Genomic DNA, 21,193 nt, shown 5'->3' with positions numbered 1-21,193 from the left:
ACAAAGTGATCACCACAATGTCTAATTACCATGTGTCACCATAAAAAGCTACTGTGATAATATTGATTGATTCCCTTTGCTGTACATTATATGCCTGTGACTTACTACCTTATAGCTAAATTTGTACCTCTTAATCCCATTCCCCTATCTCACCCATTTCCCCACTTCCATCTGGTGACACCAGTGTGTTCTCTGTACCTGTGAGTTTGTTTCTATTTTGCTATGTATGTTCATTTTTTTTTTAGATTCATAGAAGTGTAACTATATAGTATTTGTCCTTCTCTGTCTGGCTTATTTCACTTAGCATAATACCCTCTAGGTCCATTCGTGTTATCACAAATGGTAAGATTTCATTCTTTTTTATTAGTGAGTAATATTCTATTATATATGTGTATATGTACAGCACATTTTCTTTATCCAGTCATCTCTCAAGTGACAGTTAGGCTGCTTCCATATTTTGGCAAGTGATGCAGTGAACATAGGGGTGCATATATATTTTCAAATTAGCGTGTTTTCTTCAGATATTTTTCATTTTTGAGGAGCCTCTATACTGTTTTGCATTGTGACTATACCAATTTACATTCCCACCAACAGTACACAAGGGTTCCCTTTTCAACACATCCTCACCAACACGTGTTACAGCTTGTCTTTTTCCTAATAGTCATTCTGACAAGTGTGCAGTGATATCTCATTGTGGTTTGATTTGCATTTCCCTGATGATTAGTGATGTTGGGTATCTTCTCTTGTACTTTTTGGCAATCTATATGTCTTCTTTGAGAAAATGTCTACTCAGGTCCTCTGCCCACATTTTAATCACTTTTTTATATTGAGTTGTATAAGTTATTTATATATTTTGTATATTAACTCCTTATTGGGCATATCATTTGCAAATTTCTCCCATTCTGGATGTTGCATTTTAGTTTCATTGATGGTTTCCTTCACCATGCAAAGACTTTTTAGTTTGATGTAGTTTCTTTAAGTTTAGTTTTGCTTTTGTTACCTCTGCCTGTAGTGACAGATCTAAAAAAAATATTGCTAAGACCAATGTAAGAGCATGTGTACTGCCTATGTTTTCTCTTAGGAGTTTTGTAGGTTTTAGGTTTTACATTTAAGTCTTTAATCCATTTTGAGTTTATTTTTGTACATGATGGAATAAGGTTGTCAGATTTCATTCTTTAGCATGTAATTGTCCAGTTTTCCCACCACCATTTATTAAAGAGACTGTCTTTTCCCCATTTTATATTCTTGCCTCCTTTGTTGTAGATTAATTGACCATATAAGTGTGGGTTCATTTCTGGGCTCTCTTTTCTGTTTAGTTGATCAATGTGTCTTTTTTTTTTGCCAGTACTGTACTATTTTGATGACTGTAGCTTTTTAGTATAGTTTGAAATCAACGAGCATGCTACTTCAGCTTTGTTCTTCTTTCTCAAGATTGCTTTGCTATTTGAGGTGTTTTGTATTTCCATATAAATTTTAAGATTGGTTCTGGTTCTGTGAAAAATAGTAGTGGGTATTTTGATAGGGATTGCATTGAATCTGTAGATTGCTTTGGGTAGTATGGAGATTTTGACTATTAATTCTTCCAGTCCATGAGCACAGAATATCTTTCCATTTATTTGAGTTGTCTTCAATTTTGTTCATTAGTATTTTAGAGTTTTCAACGCACCAGTCTTTCACCTCCTTGAACAAATTAATTCCTAGGTATTGAATAAAAGTGGCAACAGTGGGCATCCTTTTCTTGTTTTCTATATTTGAGAAAAAGTTGTCAGCTTTTCACTACTGAGTATGTTTCAGCTATAGGTTTATCACATATGGCCTTAATTATTTTGAGGTATGTTCCCTGTATAACCACTTTGTTGAGAGTTTTTTTTTTTATCATAAATGGATGTTGAATTTGTCAAGAGCTTTTTCTGCATTTATTTATATGATATGATTTTTATTCTTTAGTTTGTGAATGCAGTGTATCACATTGATGGATTTGTAGATATTGAACCACCCTTGCATCCCTGGAGTAAATCCTACTTGGTTATAGTGTATGATTCTTTTAATATATTGTTGACTTTGGTTTGATAATATTTTGTTGAGGATTTTTGCATTTTTGTTCATCAGTAATATTGGCCCATAGTTTTTTTGTAGTGTCTTATGTTTGGTTTTGATATCAGGGTAATGCTGGCTTCATGAAATGAGTTTGGAAGTTTTCCCGCCTCTTCCATTTTTTGGAAGAGTTTGAAAGGGTAGGTATTACTTAACTATTGTTGAAGTGTTTGGTAGTATTCACCTGTGAAGCTGTCTGATCCTGGACTTTTGTTTGTTAGCAGTTTTTTGGCTACTGATTGAATTTCATTACTAGTAATCAGTCTGTTCAGATTTTCTATTTCTTCCTGATTCATTCTTGGAGGATTGTATGTTTTAGGAATTGATCCATTTCTTCTATGTTATCCAATCTGTTGGCGTATAATTGTTTGTGGTGGTCTCATGATTCTTTGTATTTCTGTGATATTGGATGTAAGTTCTCTTCTTTCATTTCTGACTTTATTTGGGCCCTCTCTTTTTTTCTTGAGTCTGGCTAAAGGTTTATCAATTTTGTTTATTGTTTCAGTGAAGCAACTCTTAGTTTCATTGATCTTTTCTGTTGGTTTTTTACTCTCTATTTTATTTATTTCTACTCTGATCTTTTATTATTTCCTTTCTTCTACTAACTTTGGGCTTTGTTCTTACTTTTATAGTTTCTTGGATGTAAAGTTACATTGTTGATTTGATGTTTTGCTTTTTTCTTGAGGTAGGCCTGTATTGCTAGAAACTACCCTCTTAGAACTGCAATTGCTGCATTCCATAGATTTTGGAAAATTGTGTTTCCATTTCCATTTGTCTCAAGATATTTTTAAATTTTCTTTTTGATTTCTTCATTGAGCTATTGGTGGTTTAATAACATGTTGTTTAGTCTCTGTGTTTTCCAGTTTTTCTTCTTAGTGTTGATTTCTGGTTTCATACTGTTGTGGTCAGAAAAGATGCTTAATATGATTTCAGTCTTCTTATATTTATTGAAACTTGTTTTGTGGCCTAACGTGATCTCTCCTAAAGAATGTTCTATGTGCACTTAAGGCATGCTTGCAGTTTTTGCATGGAATGTTCTATATGTATCTTTTAAGTATATTTGATTTAATGTGTCATTTAAGGCCAATGTTTCCTTATTGATTTTCTGTCTGGATAATATATAAGTAGAGTAAGAAAGTTCCTGGCTATTATTGTCTCCCTTTTATGCTTTATGTATTTAGGTGCTCCTATGTTGGGTGCATAAATATTTATGAATGTTATATCCTCTTTCTAGATTGACTCCTTTATCATTATGTAATGCCCTTCTTAGTCTCTTATTATAGTTTTATTTAAATTCTGTTTTGTCTTACACAAGCATTGCTACCTTAGCTTTCTTTTTCTTTCCATTTGCATGGAATATCTTTCCCTATACGTTCACTTTCAGTCTGTGTGTCTTTAGATCTGAAGTGACTCTCCTGTTGGCAGCATATAGATCAGTGTTTTTGTGTATTTTATTTTTTTTATTGGGGGGGTATAATTGGGTTTATTTATTTATTTATATTTGGAGGAGGTACTGGGGATTGAACCCAGGATCTCATGCATGCCAAACATATGCTCTACCACTTGAGCTATACCCTCCCCCCATGTCAGTGTTCTTTTTTTTTTTTTTAATCCATTCAGCCACCTATATCTTTCAATTGGAGCATTTAGTCCATTTACATTTTAAAAATTTATTTATTTTAATTTGGGGGGTAATTAGGTTTACTTATTTATTTTTAGAGGAGATTCTGGAGATTGAACTCAGGACTTTATGTATGCTAAGCATGCACTCTACCACTTGAGCTATACCTTCCCCCCTAGTCCATTTACATTTAAAGTAATAATAATAGGTATGTGCTTATTGCCATTTTGTTCTGGTTGTTTTGTAGGTCTTCTGTGTTCCCTTCTTTTTCTCTTGGTCTCTTCCCTTGTGGTGTGATGATTTTCTTCAGTATTATGTTTGGGTTCCTTTTTTTAATTGTTTATGTATCTATTGTAAGTTTTTGGTTTGTGATTAAGTTCAAATCCTTTCTAAAAGCATTACATTTTTACTCCCCCTCTCATGTTTTATGTTTTTTTTAATTGTGGTATTGGTGACATACAATATTATATAAGTTTTAGGTATACAACACAGTGAGTCACAAGTTTTAAAGATTGTACTCCATTTATAGTTATTATAAAATATTGGCCATATTCCCTGTGCTGTACAATATATCCTTGTAGCTTGTTTGTTTTATACATAGTAGTTTGTACCTCGTAATCACCTACCCTTATCTTGCCCCTCCCTCCCTCCCTCTCCCTGTTGGTTTATTCTTTGTATCTGTGAGTCTGTTTCTCTTTTGTTATATTCACTAGATTACTTTACTTTTTTAGGTTCCACATATAAGTGATAACATACAGTATTTATCTTTCTCTGACTTATTTCAGTAAGCATAATACCCTCCACGCCTATCCATGTTGCAAATGGCAAAATTTTATTAAGATTAGATATTTCATTGTGTGTGTGTATATGTGTATGTATCACATTTTCTTTACCCATTCATCTATTGATGGACACTTAGATTGCTTCCATATCTTGGCTTTTGTAAATAATGCTTCTATGACCTTTAGGGTGCATGCATCATTTCAAATTAGTGTTTTTGTTTTCCTCAGATACCCAAGAGTGGAATTGCTGGATCATATGGTAGTTCTATTTTTAGTTTTTTTGAGGACCATCCATGATGTTTTCTGCAGTGGCTATACCAATTTACATACACATCAACAATGTAGAAGTGTTCCCTTTTCTCCACATCCTACTTTTTATGTTTTTGACATTATATTTTACGTTTTTTATTTTGTGTATTTCTTAACTACTAATTGTAGTGATAGTTGATTTTACTACTTTTGTCTTTAACCTTCATACTAGCCTTTTTCTGGTTGATCCACTGCCTTTACTATATATATTTGCCAATTTTAGTCAGTTCTGAGACTCTTCAAAAACCTAAATAAAGCTGGGAGGAAAAAACATAACCCTAAAGTGAAAACCTAATATAAAATTGACTTCCACAGTCAGATTATGAAATCTGTGTATTTTGCCATCTGTGTCAGGCTTTTAGCAGTGATATAAACTAAGCAGACTGTGTGTCAACTTCTTTGGTAAATTCTTAATTGACTTTGCTGATGGATACCTATTAAAAAATACAATTGGAAGAATTATTTCTATAGAATTGTCAATCATGGTTTTCCATTAGATCAAATTGAGTAAAACCATTTATTAAACTGTGTCCTAAAACTTTATCTACTGAAGTACTACTTGCTATATAGTAATCACACTTCGGAATATATTATCTTTACAGATGGCCAAGTCATGAAAATATCACTGAGAAAAGAAGAATGACTATACGTTGCTCCAGTGCACTTCCCTATAAATTCCAGAAAGATTTAAAACCTACTACAGGCTTTTCCTTATAACCAAACAAAAACCTTTTTAGCCCTAGTGAGCCAATACACATCAAAAGGTCATAGGTAGCCTGCAGTTGGCCCATTTGCCTGGGAAAATTGAGATTTTAAAATTTTACTATAACTTTTATAGAAGTATTTTCTATACCACATACTACTGTTGGTACTTTATCAATTGGATGTGACTTTGTTTACTGGTATATCAGCATAGAAACATTTCTTTGCACTATGTTTTGGTGGAGCCTTTCTCTACACTTGTGAGTTTGCAAGAAATTGCCTCCCAATCTGGCTATAATCAAGACACAATCCTACTGAATACTTGTCTTTTATAAACTTATATTACATGACAAAGGCTTTTGTCAAGGACTTTTTGAGGGGATAGCATCAAGGCTCATTTGGCCTCATACCACTCAAGGTGACTGATGGGGTGGCTTATGAATGGACATTTAATACAGAGTCAGGTACATTAATGTATGCTTGAAGAAGTGCAACCATGTCTAACCTGTGATTTCATAGTATATTGAAATTTTTGTTTGCAAATAGAATCATTAATTAACTTATTAGTAACTACAGCAGTTATTTGAAAGGATGAGATGCTCCAGGGTCCAAGGAAAAGTTGAAGACTCAAGATTGAAGACTTTCAGAAGATCAAAAGTTAGAACAGTTCCAGGTACTATGAGACAGTTCTTTCCCACAGTGCTGGTAACAGATTGAAATTCTGACGGCCATTTTTAGTATTTAATGTCACTCAGAGTGCCTCCAAATGGACTTGTTTGGGTTACGTGCATACTCCTCAGCAAGAGGAGGGCAGGTCGCCTAAGCTGATGGTGTAACCAAGTATCCAGTGAGGAATAGGTGGTACCCCAACAAATCTGGAGTTCTGTTGCAAGAAGGAAGGGGGAATGGATGCTGGCCAGACTAAATAAGAGTCCAATATTCTTACTGCAAGGTTACAACTAAAGTTAGGTTTAAAAATACAGGTAAGTGATATGGCAAATCATGAAAGTAGTATGGGAAACATATGGCAAATCATGAAAGTAGTATGGGAAACATATGGCAAATCATGAAAGTAGTATAGGAAACAATGATGAAGCTTAAACCATTCTTTACCAACTTTTAAACCCCCAAAATGCAATGCCTGCTTATTGTAGAAAATTTGAGAAAATATAACAAACGGGCTAAAAAAAATTAGCAATAAATTAGGCAGTTACTTAGAAAATTAAACATACTCTTACTATATGACCCAGTAATTTCTCCCCTGGGCATTCATCCAAATGAAATGATAATAAGGAGCATACATCTTAGATGTATATTTTGATTGACCTTTACATATAAATATTCCACCCAGACGAAGATAGACATTTCCAGCACCCTCACAGGCTCCCTGTGACCAGTTTAGATAATACCTGCTATCTGACTATCATCATAGACTAGTTTTGCCTGTTTTTGAATTTCGTACAAGTGGACCCATCCAGTACGTACTCTTGTGAGTTTGGCTTCATTTGTTCAACAGTTTGTCTATAAGAATCCTTTGTCTTATAGCAGTAATTCAGTCTTTCATTGCTGTGTAGCATTCTGTTATATGAATATACCGTAATTTAGTTATTCGCTCTACTTTCCTTGGACATTTGGATCACTCTTAGTTTGAGGCTATTATGAATAATTCTGCCATAATCTTTATATATATATATGTGTGTGTATATATATATATATACCTTTTGGTGGTCATAAGTACTTACTTCTATCGAGTATATACCTAGGAATCGAATTCTTGGTCATATATAGGATATATAAAATATATTGTATATTTCTCTCAATGCTCATGTAAACATGTATAAATATACATATAATTAAGGAAGTAGGGAGTTTCCTAGGGCTGTCATAGCAAACTGCCACAAACTTGGTGACTTAATGACAACAGAAATTTATTCTCTCACAGTTCTAGAGACCAGAAGTCTAAAGGCCAGGTGTCAGCAGGACTATACTTCCTCTGAAGATTCTGGGGGAAAATCCTAGCTAGCTTCTTCAATCTTTTAGAGGCTCCAGGCACTACTTGGCTTGTGGCAGTGTAACTCTTGTCTCTGCCTTTGTCTTTATGTGGCCACATTTTCTCTGTCTTCTTCCTGTCTTACCTCTTCTAAGGACATTTGTCATTGGATTTAGGGCCCACTCGAATTTAGGATGACCTCATCTCAAGATCCTTATTACATCAGCAAAACCCTTTTCCCAAATAAGGTCACATTCACAGATATCTGGCAGACATATCATTTGGGACACCACCATTCAACCCAGTACAGGGGAGTTTTTTAAACAAAAATGGGAAATTTAATTGTAACTTGATCCTTTTTTTTTTAAATAGCCATGGCTACAGTACATGTATATCTAACCATGGTATGGATGTACAGTACTTTATTATTTTCAAATAGGACACACAGGATGTTTGTAAGCTTCTATCATTATGAACAATTCTGTAATATACATCATCCTTATCCCCATGTACTTATGCTTTTATTTCTGTAAGAATAAATTCTTAAAGGTAGGATCGCTAGTGCGAAGGCATACTTGTTTGCAATTTTAAACATATTTTTCCAACAAGCAGGTAATACTTCATATCCCCATGTGCGTGACATTAGATATTATTAATTTCTAATAATTTTGCCAACCTGAGTAACAAATGGTATCTTAGTTTTTAATTTGCAATTCCCTGACCACAGAGGTTGAACATCTTTTCATATGTCTGTTGGAAATTTGGATTTTTGTGTGTGTGTGAAATGTCCATGTTTTCTCTCTGCTTTATGCTTTTTGTTTCACTAAGTCTTCATATGTAGGTATGACTGTTATGACCATTTTTAAAGATTTTATAAAAATTGAGATTTTTGGTTAAGGAATTTCCCCAAGGTCACACAGCTACTAAGCGGCAGGTTAAGGATATGAATCTAAGCAGGCTGAAATGCAGAGCTTCCAGAGTTTAGACATAGTTTCATATTTATTCGCCCTTTGTGTTTTTTTCTATGAACAGCTTATTTTGCTGTTTTTACTTTTGACAAAGCTATTTTAAATTTGTGTAACATAAATCACTATTGTTTGTCCTTTCATTTTATTTATGTTGCTTTTGTCAGACTTCTTAATCACATTATCAAATGTCTAGTTTCTTTGTAAGTGAAGATGCAGACTGACAGCCAGAAGACTTGTCCTGACTCATTAAAAAAAATTTTTTTTTCCATTGAAGTGTAGTTGGTTTACAATGGTGTATTAGTTTCTGGTGTACAGCATGGTGATTGAGTTATACATTTATATATTCCTTTTCATATTCTTTATCTTTATAGATTATAAGATACTGCATATAGTTCCTTGTGCTATACAATAGGACCTTGTTGTTCGTCTATGTTATATATAGTAGTTTGTATTTGCTAGCCCCAAATTCCTAATTTATCTCTCCTCCCCCTAAAATTAACATGTACTTGAATGCCTTTGGGTTGGGAGTGGGTGGGATAAGTGTGTGTGGAGAGAGTCTCGAATTAACTTATGGTACCCACCACCCCCTATTTATTCCTCTTTAATTTCCATTACCTGCCTGATCCCCAAATGTATTTAAGTTTTCAATCCTTGTGTGGTTTCTTGTTTCTGTCTTAAGATCTCCCCCACCCCAAATTTATAAAAATCACCTATAATGTATTCTAGTATATGATGTGACAGTAGAGTCCAAGCCTCACATACTGGATGACTATGTCATTTATGAATTATACTACCATTTGTCCATTATGTGATTCAAATATTCTTCCAAAACATCTTTTGGAATTTTCCACTGCTACTGTAACAGTTTCGGTGAGCATTTTTGTACACAAATCACTGACTCATCTCTGATCTCCTGACCCTAGGCCTTGAAGGTAAGGTAATACTAAAGAACTAATCGGTTTTGACATTCTCTTTTGTTTATTCACTATTCTACATGATATTGCCGACATATACTATCCTAATTGGAAACCTGATCACTAGTCATTTGAATACTTATGTGATCATGAGCAAGTTTCAAGAGTCACTGAATGTAAGTTTTTGTTGTGAAAACTTTATATGCACAAAGACTTGTTCAAATTCATGAAGTTAAATTTAATGTTTACATAAATGCCTTCAAATCTGATGAAATGGTTTCCTTTGGTATTCAGTACATTATGCTTTGAGTGCTTTGTCTATCATATGGATTTGTATGCAGTATAAAATTTGTAAGTACACGTAGTGATTCAAATTTGGATGTCACCATCAGGGGAAAAAAGGGTTTTTTTTTGTTGTTGTTGTTTTTGTTTTTTTTTTTTGAGGACAAAAATGCCATAGGTTCATTTTTGTTGAGGAATGAGGTCCTAATAAATAGAAATGCCTTTTCAACAAAGAACTTCCCATTTAAAATTCATTAAAACTAATTCCTCCTTGAAAACTATGCTAAGTGAAAAAAGCTAGACACAAAAGGTCACATATGATTCCATTTATGTGAACTATCCAGAGTAAGTAAATCTGTAGAAACAAAGGTAGACTAGTGGTTGTGAGGAACTGGAAGGAAGACAGAATGTGGAGTAACCAATAATGGATACAAGGTTTCTTTTAGGGGTGATGAAAATGTTTTGGAATTACATGGTGGTAGCTGCACAATCTTCTCTGACTATACTAAAACCCACTGAATTGCATGCTTTAAAATGGTGAATTTTATGGTATGTAAACGCCATCTCAAAAAAAAAAAAACCTGGTTCCAAGTTCTGTTTAAATTTTTGCATCATATGCCATTGTGAGAAGCTTTATGATTAAAAAAAAAATCTTAAGTGAGCTTTTAAAAAATACACCTATTTCTGATATCTATAGAAGCCAAAGAGGGCCTTAAACTTCCCTACTAGGCCTTTTTTAAAAAAGATGTAACAGGTACATGGAAGCCATTTAGCAATCCTAAATGATTAATAAAGAATACTAGAAAAGTAAAGGGTAAGCTCCTACTAAGAACTAAAAACCTGTTTGATCTATGTAAAGACAAACAAGGCTTAAAAAAGAAAACCGCATCCTTAAACAATACAACAATTGATGCCATTGTTTTTAAGTTGGAAAAGTTACTAGAGAAGATTTGGGAGAAGAGATACTAACCTTAAAGTTAAGGTTGGAAAGTTTTATAGGCGTGCTGGATTCCAAGCAGCTTGTAAACGCTCTGTGCCTCAGTTTCCTCATCTTTAAATGGGCCCCTAATTCATAGGGTCGTTGTGAAAATAAAATATAAGTAAATACATAAAACTCTAAAAAAGAATTTTTTAAATGGTAGCTATATTACAATCGGTTAACAACAGACTGATTTTTACTACTTGCTTACCCATATTTTCTAAACGACCTTCAATGAACTCTTTTTCTAAGAAAATTTATTGTTTAAAACAAAAACACCCTGGCCGAACCACTCTACGAACAGATGAGAAATTGAAATCAAAGAACTGAGAGAATACGGAGAAGAACCACCAAGGCGGCCGCTGGCTGTCAGCTCACGGAGCCCGCCCCGCGGCCGGCAGTCAGGCCGCCATGCTCTTCCGCTCCCAGACGCCCGGCGGCGGAAGTCGTCACTCGTGGAGGGACAGAACCCACGCCGCGCACCAGGCAGCAGGCTCGTCATGGCGATGGGTGGTGGCAGCGGCGGCGGCGGCGGCAGCGGCGTTCCCGAGCCGGAGGACTCGGTGCTGTTCCGGCGTGGCACAGGCCAGGTGAGTTCGCGGCCGGCGCGGTCTCCGACCACCGTACCCTCCCAGCCCCCGCGCTCCTTCCCCGGCCAGTTCGCTAACTGCGGGGCCATGGTCCGCATGCTTCCGTATCTTTCCTTGCTTGGGAGCCTCAGCCGCGAGCTCCTTCCTCGTGCAGTTTGGGCTCCCCAATGACTGAGACGAGGCCCTTTTGTCACTTGATGGTGCCTAGGCTTGTCCGCTGCTCTCTGACTGGGGTTGGGGTGTGTGACAGGGCAGTGAAGCAGGGAAACCAGTTAGGAATCTATTGAAATGATCCAAGTGTTAGTGGAGAGCAAAGTACTTGGATTACAGATATATTTTGAAGTCACAGGCAACAGGTTTTGCACATGGATTCGGTATTAGAGGTTTGAGAGAGGAAAGGCAAGGATAACTCCAAGATTGTTCTGAATAGCTGAAGAGATGAAGTTGCCTTTTACTGAGATAGGGAAGACTGAAAGTAGAGCAGGTTTATAAGGGGGAAGATTAGAACTCATTCTTGGGTGAAATATGATTGAGGCGAGTTCGAGAGTCAGAGGAGAAAATCAAGGCAAAATTTGTAAGCAGATATTTCAAAGAGTTTTATTGTAAGTACTGGAAAATAGAGAATTGGCCAGTAAGTGGAGAGGTAAGTGAGGTAAAGAGGATTCTTAATTGTGTTTTTGTTTGTTTTTAAGATGGAGAGCTGTTTCATCATGTTTGTGGGCTGATAGAAAAGATCTAGTAAGGACAGAAAAAATGATGATGCAGGCGAGAGAAGAGAATTGCTGAAGCAATGTTCTAGAGTAGGTGGATTTGGCCTTTGTTAGAAATATTGCCAGTAGTGACAGTAATAAGGGTACTGATTTGTGTGGATGGGCAGTTATAGTGGTAGGAGATTATGAAAATTTTGTTTTGATTGTTGCTGTTCTCTCAGTAAAAGCAACAAGGTCATCAGCTAGTAGAGGGCAGGGGGCAGGTGCTGGAGGTTATAGAAGAGAGAAGGTAGGAAGCCTCTAAGAGAGTGGATGAGTGTTGGGCCAGGCCAGAGAAATGTTGCTAGGCAACATTAAAGGCCTACTTCAGATTTGTGGTTATGAGTTTAAAGGGGACTAGACAGTGTGACTGGATTTTTCTGTAGCTAAATTCAAATTCAGATGTGTGAGGGCAGACACAGAGTAAACCAAGAGTTGAAATTAATAGGGTTGTAGTTTTACCAAGTGAGTATCAAGTGACGGGGAGAGGTACAGGGAGTTATCATAATAACTGACCATGGAATTTAAGCTGGCTAAGAAAGGAAGTGAGGACATTAGGACGGTGAGTTTAAAAAGTGGAAGGATCAATATTTTACCAGTCCCAGTGAAGTGGAATGATTGTCATCATTAAACTGCTAGAAAGAGTAAGTTGCAGAGCCTCAAAGGTGGTGTTTGGAGAGTAGGATTCTTGCAGTGGAATTTGTGGAGAGGTTGTAGTTAATGGTTATAATAAGTAAAGACCATAGAAATGAGTAGCTGAGATTGGGTGCTATAAGTAAGTAAGATCATTGGTAATGAAGAGTTTAAAGCCCTAACAAGTTATTGGAGTGATCATCTACATGGATTTTTAAATAACCGAAAGTTATGACAGTAGTAGTAGTGGATAGAGGACTGGGAAATAAACCTCAAGGAAATGAGGAAGAGTGACCCAGGAGGCTGTAGATGATTGTAATAAGGAGGGATAGTGGTCAGAGGAGTATGGTGACAGGACTTTGAAACCTAGGCGTGTTTAGGTAGGAGGGAGGAAAAATAATCTGGTAGTGGAAGTGAGAAGCAAGGAAGATTCCTTCCCATCTCTGGTACAGTGATTTGAGGAATATGGAGGAGAAAACATTTCATTTTGAAATGTCTACAAGGAAAGAGATGTCCTCAGGGAAAGCTAGATTTTAGTTAGAGCAAGAAGATGAAAGGAATATTCAGAGAAGAGGTTAAAGATATTGTGGGGCAGGGGTTGCTGATTACTCTAGAGAGCACAGCAGAACTATCAGAGTGAGAAGTGGTAGAAGATGATAGAACACGAAGGCTAACTTGAGAAAACTGGGCTACTATTGGTGACTGAGAAATACATATAATGACAGTCCTGATGGTCTGTTTTGGTTGCTGTTGCTTTGTAGCAAAACACTCAAAACTTACTGGCTTGAAACAATAATCATTTTATTATCTCTCCTAGTTTTTGTGGGTCAAGAATCTGTAAAGGCCTTGCTGGGCAGTTCTTCAGACCTTTCATGTGGTTGCATCCACATAGCAGTTGGAGCTGCAATAGCTGGGGACTATGCAGCTAGGGACTGACAGGCCATCTCTTTTCTTCATGTTGTTTCAGGGCTCCTCCACATAGTCCCAATGTGTGGGCTGGTTTGGATTTCCTTATACCTCTTTGTAATCCTTCCCTTTCATCCCTCCTCATTTCCTGTCCCCAGACAACTGCTGCTCCACTTTTTGTCTCCGTAGATTAGCTGCATCTCCTAGAATTTTATAAACATGGAATCCTTTTTATCTGGCTTTTTACTCATCATAGTTTTTTGAGTTTCATCCATTTTGTTGTGTTTGTTCCTTTTTATTGCTATAGGATCCTGTTGCATGAATATACTACAGGTTGTTTATCCGTTCACTTGTTCAAGAACATTTGGGTTGCTTTCAGTTTGTTAAAATTAAATAGCCATGAGTATTAGTGTAGGACACTTCGTATGGACATACGCTTTCATTTCTCTTTGAAAACATCTAAATCATGGAGTAAATACATTTGAGATTTATATTTTCATTTGTTTTCTTATTACGAATCAGTGCCCCTTTTTTCAGCTTAAAGAAGTCCCTTTAACATTTTTTGTAGGGCTGGTTTAGTGGTGAGGAACTCCTTTAGCTTTTGCTTGTCTGGAAAAACCCTGTCTCTCTCTTAATTGAAAGACAACTTTGCCAGGTTGGATATTCTTGGTTGGAGGTTTTTGTTTGTTTGTTTTTATTTTAGCACTTTAAATATATCAATCCCTCTGACCTGCAAAAGTTCTGCTGAAAAATCTGCTTATAGTCTTATAGAGGTTCCCTTGTAGTTAAGTTGTTTTTCTCTTACTGCTTTTAAGATTGTCCCTTTGTCTTTAACTTTTGACATTTTAATTATTATGGGTCTTGCTGTGGGCCTCTCTGGGTTCATCTTATTTGTAACTCTGGGCTTTTTGGATTTGGATGTCTGTTTACTTCCCCAGGATAGGAAAGTTTTCAGCCATTATTCTTCAGATACATTTTCTGCCCTTTTCTCTCTTCCTCTGGGACCCCTATAATGCAAATATCGGTCTGCTTGAAGTTATCCCATAAGTTCTTCAAGCTTTCTTCACTTTTTTTCTTTTTGCTGCTCTGTTTGGGTAAATTCCACTGCTCTGTCTTTGAGTTCACTGATCCTTTCTTTGCTTCATCTAGTCTGTTTTTGAATTCCTCTAGTGTATTTTTCTGTTGAGTTATTGTATTCTTCAACTCTGTGATTTTTCCTTGGATTTCCTTGTATTTTTCTTGAAGTTCTCACTGTTCATGTACTCTTCTGAGTTTGGTAAGTGTCTTTACTATTTTAACTCTTTATCAGATGAATTACTTATCTCTGTCACCATTAATTTTTTTTTGAGGTTTTATCTCATTCTTTCCCTTGAAACATATTTCTCTGTTTCTTCTTTTTGTTTTTGTCTTTTTCACTCTCTCTGTTGGTTTCTATGCATTAGATAAAACAGTCACTTCTCCCAGACTTCAAGGAGTGTCTTTGTGTACAAGATGAACCTTGTTCAACCTTTATTGAACTCCCAAGCCTTTGTGATTGTCAAAGCAGCCTGTTAAATTTTTAGTGGCTACCAGTAATTGAGAGTGTGCAAAAACCCGTTAGTGTCCCAAGGGGTGGATCTCAATTCAGCATCTAGATTCAGGCAGATTAGAAGACCCTCAGGCAGCAGGTTTTAAAGTATGCAAATACATACAGTTTTGTAGAAACATAAGTGTAAGCCCCACTGACCAGCAGAGTTAAGCAGTCTGGCGGTGTCCCCTGGGTGCCATTTGCAATAATTGGGTCATCAGAGAAGTGTATATAGTTTTTTATTGGGAGATACCAGTGAGCTGGAGTGAGGCAGAGGAAGAGTGCAAAGAGTGCCAACCCATGTTCCCCAAGACCACCACCATAGACTTTTACTTTTTTTTTTAATTAATTTTTTTTGCAAGGGGAGGTAATTAGGTTTTACTTATTTATTTATTTTATTGATGGAGGTACTGGGGATTGAATCCAGGACCTTGTGCATGCTAGGCATGTACTCTACCACTGAGCTATACCCTCACCCTTACCATAGGCTTCTAGATGTGCGTCAAACATGAAGCCTGCCTCTGAAGTCAAAGCTCCAGACCAAGCAAGTAGGCCTCTTTCCCAGAAAGAATGGGGATGTGTTTCAGTCGGCTGTCTGAGCAGTGTCCTGGGGATGGTAGCCTGCTAAGAACAGTCTCTCTGGGTGTTACAGTTCCATAGGACCCAGGAACATAAAACCCCTTGACCACCAGAGCCATGCAATCAAGGAGCATCTCCTGGGTGACAGCTGCACAAACTAGGGCACCAGATGCATGCAAAAACTCCCTGCCTGGAGGTACTTGCACTCTGGAGGGCAGCAGAGGTGAAGTTGGAAGATAGCACCCACCCTCTTCAGTCTCTGGAAGGGATTACAATCAGTACATACTTGGATGTATGGCTAATGAGGAGCTTGTCCCTCAGGCTGCATTCCTCTTTCACTGAAGACCTGAACTCCTGGGTCTGCTACTGACTGCTGTGCCCTGGGGGTGGAAGCCATTCAAGAACTCTGTCTTGATTACAGTCCAGTGGGACCTGCAGATGTAAGCCCTGCTGTCCACCAGAGCCAGACAATTTAGAGGTGCTTCCCTGGCGGTAGCCACAAACATTGGGGTGCCAGACAAATGTATAAGCTTCTTTCTGGGAAGTACAGGTGAGCTTGAGCCAGGCAGAGAGAGTGCAAGTATTATACCCACCAGCCTCTTGTTCCCTTAGAGTATTTCCATAAGTCCCTAGATAGAACCTGCTTCTCAAGCCTAAGTTCCTAGACAGGCAGACAGGCCTTTTTCACAGAAAAACTGGGGTATGTTTCAGTCCACTGTGTGTGCAGTTCCCTAGGTATGATAGCCTACCAAGAACTGTCTCTCTGATTATTACAGTCCTATGGGACCCAAGAACACAAGCCCTTCCCACCCCTCCCTTTAGTTGCAGCTGTGAAAACCAGGACACCAGACATTAAAAACTGGGACACTAGGTGTGTGTAAAAGCTCCCCTCTGGGAGACACTAGTCCTGTGGAGCGCAGTAGAGGGAGAGTGCAAAGATGGCCCTTGCCGGCTGGAGTAAGGCGGATAGCATAAAGATGTGTTGCTATCCTCTGTCCTTAGGGAGTATCCTGGCAGGCTCCTGGATGTGGGTTAAGTTAGATGCCTGCCCTGAAGGCCAACACTTTAAGATAAGCAAACGAGCCTCTGACAGAAAATCTGGCCACCCTCAATCAGCTGCTTCTGCACTGGGTCCTGAGGTGGACCATGCCAAGCATGTGAACCCTTTCAGAGCCATTTTTCAATTCCTGTTCCCCTGTGGGTCTTGTGGACGTGAACCCCCTTGGCTTTCAAAGTTAGATGTTTTGTGGCCTCATCTCCTACGTATTGGTGTTAAAACCAGGGTGCCCAATGTGGGGTGCAAGCCCTTCACACTCCTCAGGGAGAAGCTTCAGGTTGTGAGTTCCCTTCCAGCTGTGAATTGCCACACAAGGTGTGGGGTTTGTGGCAAGATTGTTTCTAAGCCTCTCCTACCCACTTTTGCATTAAAACACTTTCTATTTGTACTTCACATTTTAATATTTTATTGTATTTCTTTTATATTATTCTTTTGTGTGACAGTATGCCTTAAATCCCTGATTAGACAATCTCTCTTTTGAACATGATTTCATATACCTCTCAGTGATGAATGTTTAGTAGATAGTGGGTGCTCAAAATTTTTCTTTTTGAGTTGAATTAAACTTAAATTAAATAAGTAACAATGATTTTAACTCTTTTGTCAATTATGTAATATCACTCCGATTTAAAATTAAGCTTGATTAATCACTATTAACAGTTTACATTCTTAAATATTTTGAGATTTCTTCTTTGAATAATCTAGACACATTGTCAGGTCAAGAGTGTCTGTGGTCAGAATAGCATTACTGTAGTCTGGATACAGTCAAGCTTATGGCCAAATGTTCTCCCATTCTGCCAAACTAAACCCTTTATCCGCTCTTCGAAAAGATTAAAACGTGGTTACCCTTGAACAGGTCCACTTATGGTTGGTAGGTGGAAATTAAATTGTGGAGTATTTACTTCATGGCATACCTTTTAGAGCATTTACATATATCTAGCTTTGGGGGTAATGTCATGTAATCGCTAAGTAGGTAGGCTTCTTGTGGTGTTATTTAGGATTTAAAATACCCATTTTTAGTGTAATTTCATTATGTCTGGGTTAAGATGGCTCTTGTTACTATCTAACACATTTTTGATAAAGCCCATCCAGATGTGAATTGGTTTTATTCTTTACCCTTTCCAGAGTGATGATTCTGACATTTGGGATGATACAGCACTGATAAAAGCTTATGATAAAGCTGTGGCTTCATTTAAGGTATGAAATGTTTATTCTTTTCGTTATTTCCTTGTGTTACTTATTCGGGAAAAAATGGATAATGTATGTATAGTAAAGTGTTAAAGTACATATTATTCAGTTCTAATTTTGAAGATTAAAAGATAACAGGTTAGATAAGTTAGTTATCTTCTTGTAGAAGTTGGTAGCCTGTCTATCTTATCCCTTAGCCAAAGATAATTTAAGCAGAGTTTTAAGCGTTTATTGTTTTTAATATGTTTATACTATATCAAACTATAGAAGTTATTTAATTCAGATTAATGAAAGGACAGTCTGAATTAGAGGTTTTAAACATTTAACAAGCCTTTATTGAAATAATATTGATGATAAATAGCTATAGTGTGGTAATTAATACTTGCAGAGTGTTTATAAAGTTCTAGGCACTGTTCCATGTGCTTTACATACATTACCTTAATTTAATCCTCCTCAAATTTAATCCTGTGAGTTAGGTTTCAAGTCAAATGTTCCTGATGGTGATGAATATCAAGGAATATACATTTCTTTTGTGGGATGAAGTCTGGTTTCATGCCCCAATCTGTACAATTGCCTTATATCACTTTGCCTACTGTCTGAGGTATTTAGTCTTATTGAGCACCATGCACAGGCCATCAGTAGTCCGGGCACAGAGCGTACACTCATACAGAGCACTAAACATGGAGTCTGCTTCCTTCTGTAGTCACTTCTGTAGCATGAAGTAAAGAATGAATCAGATTTGTATGTTATCGTTGAAGTTGCAGTCTAAATTTGTCAATAACATGCTTTTCAATATATGTTTAGACTAGAAGTACACTAATGCAGAGTTACCAAGAGAGTTCTGTAAAATGCAGGTTAAAATGAAACTCGATGGGGGATGGGGTTGGTGATATTTCAGGGAAAGTAGACTGCATAGTGGAACAGAACTGATTTGGGCAAGAGGTGGTTTACTTTTGGTTGTGTTGCATTTCAGGTAAACGTGAAGGTATGAAATTGGTAATTGGAAGTGTTGAACCTTTAAGGAGAGAAGTCAGAGCTGAATAACAGCTTTGGAAGTTTGTTTGCATAGAGATTATAATTGAAATAATAGAAATGGGATCATCACAAGCATGTAAAGAAGGATGGCCAATTCTTATTGGGAATGCCCAAGTTTAAAAGTTGATGAGAGAATTAATAAAAGCATTAGGGCCCTACATTGCTATGTCAACAAAAATACCCTAACTATCAAGAAGAAAAATGATAGAGTCTAATGTGGAAAGGTTGAAAGTGAGGAGACTGATTAAAAGGGTCCTTAGAGCTGATAATCAGTTATTTGATACCTTCGAGAGCAGTTTCTATAGCAATGTGAGATGGTGAAAAGAGGAATTAGAGGCTGTCTAAGGTGGTGGAGATGGTTGGTCCTGGAGACCAGTTTGTAGTGACTGAGTTATATTTTGACTTTTTAATATATCACTCTGTAACATGTACATTTCTGTTCATGTTTTATAGCACGCACTAAAGAATGGTGACATTTCTGAAGCTTCAGATAAACCAAAAGGCACACCTAAAAGAAAACCTGCTAAGAAGAATAAAAGCCAAAAAAAGAATAACACAACTCCCTTGAAGCAGGTTGTTTTAAAACATTGAGATTTAACTGCAAAGAATTTTTGTTCCTGTCATTATTAAATAGTATAAAATACCATTAACTTAAATGATTAGTACAGTGTTTTCTTCCATTGACATGTAATCATAAAATTTCTAAAGCAACTATTAAACTTTCTATTGTTTGGGAACATGCATGTTAATAAAGTGTAAGGAATTAGGTAGAAACAATAAATACTAAATTCAGGACAGTGTTTATTTTCTGTCAAGGGTGGAGGGGAGGAAGGCAGTGCTATTTGGGAGGAGCACCAGACAGCCTTAAACTGAACTGGCAGTGTTTTACTTTTCTAAAACTGAGAAGGGTATCTTTTTTTCTTAAAAAATCCTAAAACTATTAATACTGGGGGGCCAGAAGTTCTGGGTAGAGTCATTTCTGCTATTTAGAACCGTCGACCTGGAAGCTAATCATATTGGTGTCTCATTAGTTGCTTTAGTTTTATCATTACCAACGAAGAGAGCTGATGTTTGATAAGCAGTTGCTATATGCTGGATCAGAGTGCTAGACACTTTACACACTTTCCCTCCTTTTCTTCACAAGAAATATGTGAGGCAGATTGTACTATACCCACTTAACAGATGAGGAAAATAAGACTGAAGGAGATTAAGAAACTTGCCCATGATTGTATAAATGGTAGAATTATGTTATATTTCTATTATGACTCAGATTTCTGTGTTTTTGGCTCTAAGTGTTTTTCACTGTAACATTCTGTCTCTCAGAACAGTTAACTGAAGACTCTCCCGTTCAGCCCCAACCCCAGTCCACCCAGACAAGAGTATATATAATTTAGCCCTCTCTTAAAGAAGTACATGTGTGCATGTGTGTATCTTTGGTTTCTTTTATAGTGGAAGGTTGGTGACAAATGTTCTGCCATTTGGTCAGAAGACGGCTGCGTTTATCCAGCTACCATTGCTTCAATTGATTATAAGAGAGAAACCTGTGTTGTGGTTTATACTGGATATGGAAATAGAGAGGAGCAAAATCTGTCTGATATACTTTCCCCAACGTCTGAAGTAATTAATAATACAGAACAGAATGCTCAAGAGGTAAGGACAGAAAAATAGAATTCTTGGAAGGAGAGACTAGATGAGAAACTAAACAGTGTCACTAGTGGTCAGTTTGATCCACTGAGGCATTAAAATTATTTTTGATGACATCTTTGTAAGAAAAATACATTTATTTCTTTCTCTTAAAAGAATGAAAATGAAAGTCAAATTTCAACAGATGAAAGTGAGAACTCCTCCAGGTCTCCTGGAAATAAGCCAAATAACATCAAGTCAAAAACTGCGCCATGGAACTCTTTTCTCCCTCCACCACCTCCCATGCCAGGATTAGGTCTGGGACCAGGAAAGGTAAACTTCTACCCAGAAAGGTTTCCCAGGAAACAGTTAATAGTATTGGAACATTCATCCTCTCCATTAAATGACTCGTAGCTAGCTGTTCTCATGAAACTTTTGTAGCTTTCTATAGGTGTTGTAAATACATACCTGAAAATTTTTTGAAAAGGAAGTTAAGATAATAATATAAAACAGTTCATAGTGAAAGACTTTCTCAATGACTTCTATGGAGTATTAGATATTAGAGTAATAATTTAGCAATCTGACATTTGAAAGTATAATGATACTTTATCATCAGCTGGGTGTTATG

General features: G+C 36.9%; 1 protein-coding gene across 10 annotated transcripts in view; it reads left to right on the top strand.

Annotated features, from left to right (window-relative positions):
* LOC102506396 (survival motor neuron protein) overlaps positions 1-21,193 on the top strand; it is a 58,142-nt gene that overhangs the window by 3,361 nt on the left and 33,588 nt on the right. For all 10 annotated transcript variants that reach the window (XR_004317454.1, XR_004317479.1, XR_004317468.1 and 7 more), the window contains exons 2-6: positions 10,894-11,231; positions 17,845-17,916; positions 19,396-19,515; positions 20,392-20,592; positions 20,743-20,898. Coding sequence is in view for 5 of the 10 variants with exons in the window: in XM_032473871.1 (XP_032329762.1) it covers positions 11,142-11,231; positions 17,845-17,916; positions 19,396-19,515; positions 20,392-20,592; positions 20,743-20,898 (639 nt within the window). In the remaining 5 variants the exon portion in view is untranslated. The remainder of the gene's footprint in view (positions 1-10,893; positions 11,232-17,844; positions 17,917-19,395; positions 19,516-20,391; positions 20,593-20,742; positions 20,899-21,193) is intronic.

The sequence above is a fragment of the Camelus ferus genome, chromosome 3 (assembly GCF_009834535.1).
Source record: "Camelus ferus isolate YT-003-E chromosome 3, BCGSAC_Cfer_1.0, whole genome shotgun sequence".
Taxonomy (NCBI): Eukaryota; Metazoa; Chordata; class Mammalia; order Artiodactyla; family Camelidae; genus Camelus; species Camelus ferus.
This window is presented reverse-complemented; position numbering and strand designations above follow the sequence as displayed.